At 35.6% G+C, this 8,677-nt stretch overlaps 2 protein-coding genes across 2 annotated transcripts in view; one reads left to right on the forward strand and one right to left on the reverse strand.

The window, feature by feature from the left end:
• Positions 1-837: 837 nt before the first annotated feature.
• LOC18023951 (transcription factor bHLH150) lies at positions 838-1,706 on the reverse strand. Its single transcript, XM_006407964.2, has one exon. It carries the CDS (start codon positions 1,580-1,582, stop codon positions 968-970), a length of 615 nt encoding a protein of 204 aa, XP_006408027.1. The 5' UTR covers positions 1,583-1,706; the 3' UTR covers positions 838-967.
• Positions 1,707-4,748: 3,042 nt separating this feature from the next.
• LOC18023952 (lon protease homolog 4, chloroplastic/mitochondrial) overlaps positions 4,749-8,677 on the forward strand; it is a 5,151-nt gene continuing 1,222 nt past the window's right edge. Inside the window, 17 exon segments of the mRNA XM_024159524.1 lie at positions 4,749-4,922; positions 4,925-5,005; positions 5,480-5,545; positions 5,671-5,862; positions 5,942-6,007; positions 6,135-6,176; positions 6,283-6,405; positions 6,494-6,592; positions 6,705-6,770; positions 6,894-6,980; positions 7,060-7,099; positions 7,294-7,465; positions 7,587-7,711; positions 7,803-7,933; positions 8,020-8,124; positions 8,216-8,332; positions 8,531-8,677. Coding sequence (XP_024015292.1) covers positions 4,749-4,922; positions 4,925-5,005; positions 5,480-5,545; positions 5,671-5,862; positions 5,942-6,007; positions 6,135-6,176; positions 6,283-6,405; positions 6,494-6,592; positions 6,705-6,770; positions 6,894-6,980; positions 7,060-7,099; positions 7,294-7,465; positions 7,587-7,711; positions 7,803-7,933; positions 8,020-8,124; positions 8,216-8,332; positions 8,531-8,677 — 1,833 coding nt within the window.

Below are 8,677 nucleotides of genomic sequence, written 5' to 3' on the forward strand. Positions count from 1 at the left end.
TAAACTGATTGGCTTTGGTGTAAATATAATTCATCATGTACAAATTTGGTGAAAAACATAAGATAATCCAGATACATATATGTGAGGACAAAGTATGATATATGCACTCATTTTGTTTCACAAAGTTGTTTAAATGTAGGACACACGAAAGTCATTTTAACTTATTATCATTTTGTATGAATTTAATTTTCCTACAAAAAAAAACTGTTCGAGAAGAAACTAAATTCAGATAAAGAGGTCTCACATGCGACGCACTTTGAAGCAAAAGAGTCGGACCGTAGGGTCTTCATGCACATGCCTTCTCGTATATATTTATAATTTTATTTTATTTTCAACTTTTTGGCATATAGCTTAGAAAATCGAATTAATTTTTCTTAAATGAATATATTGAAAAATGTTAGGTGAATGAGCCATTGATTTTAAACTCCGATCTAGAAGTCGGACAAAAGCATACGAGCCTGAAAATTTTGAAAATATTTATACATTTAATGTGGATTTTTTTACCTGGTCGAACATACATTCTTGCGGTGTTGAGTTTTCATTGTCGAATTTACAATTTACGACGGAAAGTGTTTACTTACGGAGTTACGGGGTTACATTTAACATACAAGATTGTCACTAGCTAACATTAGCAAGTATATACGTGGACTAAAAACGCTAATTTTCTTATGTTTTTATAAAGATAATCATTGAGACAAATAGTTGGATTTAAAAGTTAATTTCCGAGAATAAATTTTCTATTAATATTCTTGATCTAAGTTCATTTTAATGAAAATATTGACAGTTAAAACTTATGAAATGACACCAAAAAAAACCATTTTGTTTGCGTCCAACTCGTGATAAATTTTGACATATTTTTTCAATGGCAAACAATTCATTAAACACAAATAAGACAATTTCGGATAATAAAATCGTAAAAGAATTTAATCAAAACAAATATTACACCACCATCGGCTTATACACTCGGCTATAAAGCCGATCCGAGTTTATCGGACGGCTGAAACTCAGCCAGAATCTTTGATAGAGCCGTCATGGCTCGGACTTGCATTTCCAACGCCGCTATGTAATCCGCCGTCTCGTCCAAAAGCTCCGGTAACGCCGTTCTCCGGCAACCCGGCACCAACCCACCCAAAACCCGGACCCGGTTTCCCACCGCCGACAACTTTCTCCTCCTCCCACCACCTCTTCTAACCGCCGACGCCGGCTTTGCATTCCTATGACGGCTCAGACTCGTTCCGAGTCGACTCACCAAAATGGCTCGGCTCCACCGAGTCGTACCATGTGCAGTGGCCGCGAGCACTTTGTCGGCCGTGTCCCGGACTGTTGTGCTCCGCCGTGATCGCCGGAGAGCGTCGTAGAGCTTTAAGGAATAAACTTTCTGCGCCGCCGTGGCTCTCCATCTCCGACTATGATGGATCGCCGGAGCTTCCGAACTTCTCCGTGATCGACGGAGAGCCTCCAAAAGCTTGGGAGCGAAAACCCTTTGCCCTCTTTGCAATCTCCGGCCAAAAGGGATTGTTTCAGTCCCTTCTACCTCCGGCGACGTCGAAGGATTCGATCCATTTTCTTGTTCAGAAGACATTCAACAAGAAAAACCACTCAAGGAGAAACGTTTTTTATTTTTTGTTTTGTTTTTGTTCTCTTCGAAATTATCTTATCGAATGGTCGGAGAAACAAGTCGGGTTCTTTCGTGTTTAGATAATAACTCAGCGTAATTGGAGGGACTCTATATATAAACATTTGGGAGAGGCCATTCATAATGCAATTGTTTTCCATATTTTATTTGTTTGTTTTTCTTGTCTTTTTCGAATTAAATACCATAATTTAGATTTCTTTTCCTTCAATAATGTACGTTTAAATTCACATTGGCCAATCATAATTGACCCGGCGAATGAAAAAATCCAGTTTCCTTTTCTTTATGACGTCTTAAAATCAGTTTCCTATACCAAAGTTAATGCATTTTTAGGTTGGAAATATAATCAATGGAACAAAAAAATTTTTTTTTTTTTGTTTGACGACAAACAAAAATATCTATTTAATATCTATTTTTATTGAGTTATTAGATATTTTAATAGATATTTTACACATAGACTAATATTGAAAGTTTTTACATACCTGTTTATGATGGTGAGCGGCGTAAATTTGTGCTATGACGTGGATTTATTTGATTTGTAGGTTTTTAGTTGTAAAAAGAACAAAATTGGCGATGGAATGGAGGAGTTTGATGTAATAATGTGGAGGGCAATGATTGGTGGCAATATAACCAATAGATGGAACAAATAGCTATCAAACAAAATTTAACATAAAGAAACAAAAAACTAATGAGTTTTAAACAAAAAAGAAAAGAAAATAGTTTTCAAAGAAAGAACCAAAATATAGGAAAAGAATAGGAAAAGGAGAAGATGCATGTGATGGTGTTTCTTTCTTGACCTCCTCACCTTAGGCTTAGTATTGTGGCTATTTTTCATCCACATTTTTTCGCTCACGATTTTTCTATTTCGTAAATTGATTTTTTCAACATTTGGTGTTTTGTGAAACATATAACATGTTCTTTATACTTTTCCTCTCTTTTGGAAAATTTTAATTTGATTAAGTTGATTTTTTCGAAAAAGCATGAAATTAGGTTTTGGATTATACTTGTCAATCAGTTTATAAGTAGAGAGACAAATCGTCTATTTGCCTACTAAATAACATTATATTTTTTTCCTAAAATGTATATTATCCCATATCAAGAAGTTATTAGTAATCTATCAATCTTCTTAATATTTGGAGAGTGGGTTGGGAAACTCTCAAATTCATAAAATGTTACATTGAAACGCACTTTTCCTATCTCTCCATGTTAGTAAGAATAAAAATTTTGATTTTATTTTTCATATTAAAAAGCATAAATCATCTTGCAAAATAAGATATTTTTCAAACGGACATGTGTGATCAGTTCGATCGGGTTAGTAATCTCTTACTCGATTCGACCTATTTTTTTGGATTGCAATATTTGACAAGACTTTTGTTGTGTCATGTGTGTGTGTCTTTTCGGCGTGCAATGCAATGTACTCGCAATTCTCTGAAAGATTTTCTCACAATAAGATTGGCAACACAAAATAAAAGTGAATTGATACATGAGCATTTTTTAGGAAAACAAGAGTTCTATATATGAACTTTTTTTTGACAATTTTATTTCCGTCAAAAGAATTTTATAGTAAAAAGTCAGAATACAAAATATATGTCAACCAAATCGGTAGATAAATACAATTTGAGAACAATATGTGATTTAGAGGACCATTTCTTGCTAAAATATGAGCTGCTTCATTTGTATTCTTTTAGTATGTGTAAGGTAAATCTAATATACTACTCCACAATTTAATATCTTCTGTCAAATTAATGATCGAGATATCATCCGTAGAAGATGTTAACACATCGACCAGAATCTTATGAACAATTCTATATATTATGAACTTGTAAGGAAAAGTGGTAGTTTTAACGAACCTGGTCCGAAGATATGCTTATATTTGTGCTATATAACAAAGATGTATGTATATGTAATCTGTTAAATAAAATAATTAAGAGAGAAAAGTATTTAATTTGGGAAGAAAAACAATGCAAATGTGGGGGGTTTAGCAGTAAACGTGAGTCATGACAGAGAGATTTGCCTCCTTGCGTCAGACACGCTTTGATATCCTCTTCTTAATTTTTCCTTTTTTTTTTTGTTTATTATTCCCCAAATCAAATGATTAGTTGTTATCCTCATTGATTATTTGTTATCCCCATTCAAGACAATAATATTAATAATGATGACAATGATTTGTTTCATGACAAAAATACTGGTCCGCTCTTAATTTTTCTTCTTCTTCTTTCAACGACAAATCTTTCTAAATTTTCTGGCAAAAATATTGATAAATGTTATTTAAAAGTTTCAGAATCTTTAAAATCTAAATAAATTATAGTTTAAGCACAGCCGTGTAGTGCATCAATCGAAACAAATAACAATGATTTAAATGTATTAATAAATCACTTTGCTACTCAAATTATATAATTCTGTCAATTTAGTGTATTAATTACGTTATATATACACAAACACAACGTTGTTTAAAGTTTCCATGTTTTAGTATTTTTGTTTTTGTCAACATTATATAGATTACCAGAACACTCAATAAATCATTTTTTCTGGTGGTAGTCGACATTTAAGAGTACGAATTAAGTATATACACAAAATTTTTTGGGTTAAAAGATTTATTATATTCTAATTTGAAGATTGGTTTCTTGTATTCCAGTTTTCTATTAATCTTTTTTTGTCAAAGATTTACAAAGATTAAAAGATTAAAAGGAGGATGCTTAATTTTAGAGAGTGCTTGTTTGTTGGGCCTGATCTCTTCCTTGTCAATAGAAAGAATCTGTCTAGGTAGAGCCAGACTAGAATATATTTGCTTTGCTTTCCTGTATTGTATTAAATGTTTTTGCTGGCCCAAATCTAGCCGACGACCGGACGACACGATATGAACAATGAACATGCAAAGAAACGACGTCGTTTGAGGCACTGTATTTTCTTTCTTTTTTGGGGTTTCCCTTATTTTTGTTTCCCAATTTCCTTTTTTGAATTATTTGGAAGGGTTTATGAAGGGCTTTTGACGCCAGTGAGTCAGTATTCTTCTTCGTCTTTAGACTTCACATTCATACGGTTCCTTGCCTCTCAGGCAAAACGTAACTCTAACTTCCCGAGTTCTGCTACGTACTCAAGATCTTCCTCTCCCATCATGCTGAAGCTCCTCACTTTGAACGCTTACGGTGCCCATCACGTGATCCCGGCTATTCGGGTCGGGTCAAACCCGGTTAAAAGTCCACTGTTTAAGGCATTGACTCAGCTAACCGGGTGGAACCGGAGTTCCCACGAATTGGGTCGTCGTGCTTTCTGCTCCGATTCCAAGGCAGCTGAGTCGGTTTCCGAAGGTTCGACACGCCATCGCCATCACCGATTGTCTCAACTATCCCTAAACTTGAAGACTGTCTAACGGTTTGTAAGAAATTTCCTTAAAGTTCACTTTTTTCTGACCCACGGTGAATTGTAATGAACATGGGATTATTTTCTATCCACAATGTAGGGTTCCAGAATCGATTGAATTGCATTAAACTTGGCTGCTGCAATTTCGCTTTATATTTCCATAGCTCATAGAGAATTCAATGCAATTGGCAAAAAATTCATATGGGTTCTAGCGATTGGAAAGTTAACATTCCAGTTGTTCTAAGATGTGTGTGTTGGTAAACGATGAGCACCTAATGCTTATGGTTAGGGAGATTCATTTCGCTGTTGCTCTATTGTTGGGAAAATTCACAATATCGAAAATTTAGTGTATCTTTTGCTTTACGGAAACTGGATTGACCATTCCTAATTTCATAGTCAGGCAAAGGTAGAACCTTTTATAGCGTTACATTCCCTCGGCTTCGGTACGATTCTTTTTTCATTAAGCTTTCTGTTGTTTAACTTCAGGTTATAGCATTGCCGTTGCCAAACAAGCCTCTTTTTCCTGGGTTTTACATGCCAATCTATGTAAAGGTATGTCACTACAACCTGTTTCCGAATACCTCTTTTTGCAACCCATTAGATTTTACTGCAGATTTATCTTTTTTTTTGTCTCAGCTTGCGTTTCTCTAACCCTGTATGTGCTTTTATCTGTGTAGGATCCTAAATTACTTGCAGCTCTACAAGAGAGCAGAAAACGACAAACTCCATATGCAGGGGCTTTCCTTTTGAAGGATGACGCATCCACTGATTCATCTGATACCTCTGATTCTGAAACAGAGGATATTGTAGGGAAGTTGAAAGGCAAAGAGTTGCTTAACCGGATTCACGAAGTTGGCACACTTGCTCAGGTACTCTCTTGCCGCTCGTAAGCACTGTGTTTTTCCTTGTCTCTGACTGAAAGACTTTTAACCTTTGCCAATTTTCCAGATTTCAAGTATCCAAGGTGAGCAAGTCATCCTTATTGGTCGCAGACGACTTCGTATAACAGAGATGGTAAGTTGATGGAGCAACAAGCTTCAATATTTCTCTTTTAAAGGGGTTAAAGTAAATATTTTAAAGTTCAGAAGCTGTGTGTATACTTTCTCTCAGTGAGAAAACCATGTGCTTTGTTTTTTTGCAGGTGAGTAAAGATCCTCTATCGGTCAAAGTTGACCATCTAAAGGTGTGTTTCTGTTTTCAAGCCTTTCTATTTATGGTATAAGCAGGGGATCAAGACATGTCGTTTCTTATTTCTTTTTGTCATTTGTGTCTTTGTTGTTTCTTTTCAGGATGAGCCATATGACAAGGACGATGATGTCATTAAGGCAACATACTTTGAAGTTATGTCGACGCTTAGGGATGTCTTGAAGACAACCACTTTGTGGAGAGATCAAGTTCAGAAATATACCCAGGCATGTTCTCTTCATATTTGGCACTGCTTGCGAGTTGCAGACATGTCAGAATATCAGTATCTTAATAGGTTTACTTTAATTTGTATAGCATATAGGTGACTTCAATTATCAACATTTAGCCGACTTTGGAGCCGGGATCTCTGGCGCTAACAAACATCAAAATCAGGGAGTTCTTGAAGAACTAGATGTAAGGAGTATGACCATTAGTCTATTACTGTTATATTTTGATTCTGAGATTACCTCATACAGGATGATATTCCATTCTGATTCATCTTGTCATATTGGTTTCTTCGATCCAGGTTCATAAACGTCTGGAGTTGACTCTCGAATTGTTGAAAAAAGAAGTGGAAATTAACAAGATTCAGGTACTTAATGCCTTCACTTTTCTGCACCTTTTCAGCTGAAAAGTGCTACTAGATTTTTTATTTTTTTTTGTAAACGAATGATTTAACTAGAATGAATCCTCATCTCTTTAGAATCGTGTTTAGGCATCCATAGCAAAAATTGCTGAAGAAAAATTTAGTGGCGCGCAAAGACGTTACTTGCTAGAGGAGCAGCTCAAGGCTATAAAAAAGGTTTTCAGCTCGGCTCTCATTTTGTGGCTGCTCTTTTATGATATATACTATCAGTGGTTGATGACAATAAAATGTGCAGAAGCTTGGGGTTCAGACAGACCAGAAATCTGAATTTTCTGGTTAGTACCACTAGCTAGTCTACTACTATAGGAATATTTTCGATTCTATGTTTTTATTTTATATCATCCATAGAGATTCAAACTTTCAGATATTGCACCACTGTAAATTCATGACGCCTACTTTTTTATAGTTCAGAGAGTTGTGAGTCAATGACTGTAAGACAACTGATAAAGTCTGTTTTTTTTTTCTGCAGGAAAGTATAGGGAAAAGATTGACTCAATCAAAGACAAAATTCCAGGAAATGTATTAAAAGTCATAGAAGAAGAGATTACAAGACTGGAGTTTTTGGAAACCAGATCAGGTGAATTCGATGTGACTTGTGACCATCTTGATTGGTTGACCGTGTTGCCTTGGGGAAATTTCAGGTTTGCCATTTGCTTCATGGTTATGTCTTGAAGAGAGTTAGAACACCTATAATTGATTTTCCTTGGACTGACTGAGTCATTGAGAAGTCTCATTTATAATCATAATAATTTGGTTTTGCAGTGATGAGAATCCTGATATCTTACGGGCAGGGAAAATTCTTGACGAGGACCATCACGGATTATCTGATGTAAAAGAAAGAATACTGGAGTTTATTGCTGTGAGAAAACTTAGAGGCACTTCAAAAGGTCGTATATATATTTGCCTTTCTGATTCACTCTTGTTTGCTAAATAGATTTATATAAGTTAGTTTGTGAAACTGAAAGTTTGCATCAACAGGGAAGATCATTTGTCTCTCGGGCCCTCCTGGAGTAGGAAAAACTAGCATTGGGCGTTCTATTGCACGTGCTCTTGACCGCAAGTTTTTCAGGTTCTCTGTTGGAGGACTATCTGATGTTGCCGAGATTAAGGTGTACTACATGACAAAACCACAGTTCAAATCTGTTCAGCATAAATGTATAAAAATAATCATCTATTTCTCTTATACACTGTTTAGGGGTATCGTCGAACATATATTGGTGCCACGCCTGGAAAGTTGGTGCAATGTCTAAAGACTGTGGGGACAGAAAATCCTCTTGTTCTGATCGATGAGATTGATAAGGTAGCCTAGCATTTGAATTGGCCTTGTGGAGTTTTCTTTGTTGATAAAAACTGAATTTCTCTGCAAATGATTGCCTATTGTTCCTTTACAGCTTGGAGGAAAGGGCCACAAAGGCGACCCAGCCAGTGCGTTGTTGGAGGTTCTGGATCCAGAGCAGAATGCAAATTTTCTAGACCACTATCTTGATGTTACTATTGACTTATCCAAGGTTTTTACTCTTTTGTCATGACGGGTATTCTACTGTTTAAATTTTTCATATGCAATCTTCTCTCTTTGTGATGAAAAATTAAAATCTTGTAGGTTTGAACATAACAGGCAGTTTTATATTTCCATCCAAACCGTGTATTTATTTCATAATAGCTAGTTTTGTGTTTGGTATAAGGTCTAGTAAGCTAATTTGTTGCAGGTATTATTTGTATGCACAGCAAATGTAACAAATACGATTCCGGGTCCTCTGCTAGACAGAATGGAGGTGATTACTCTCTCAGGGTATATTACTGACGAGAAAATGCATATTGCTAGAGACCATTTGTTGAAAACCACTTCTAGAGAT

The sequence above is a fragment of the Eutrema salsugineum genome, unplaced genomic scaffold (genome assembly GCF_000478725.1).
Source record: "Eutrema salsugineum unplaced genomic scaffold, Eutsalg1_0 scaffold_13, whole genome shotgun sequence".
NCBI lineage: Eukaryota > Viridiplantae > Streptophyta > Magnoliopsida > Brassicales > Brassicaceae > Eutrema > Eutrema salsugineum.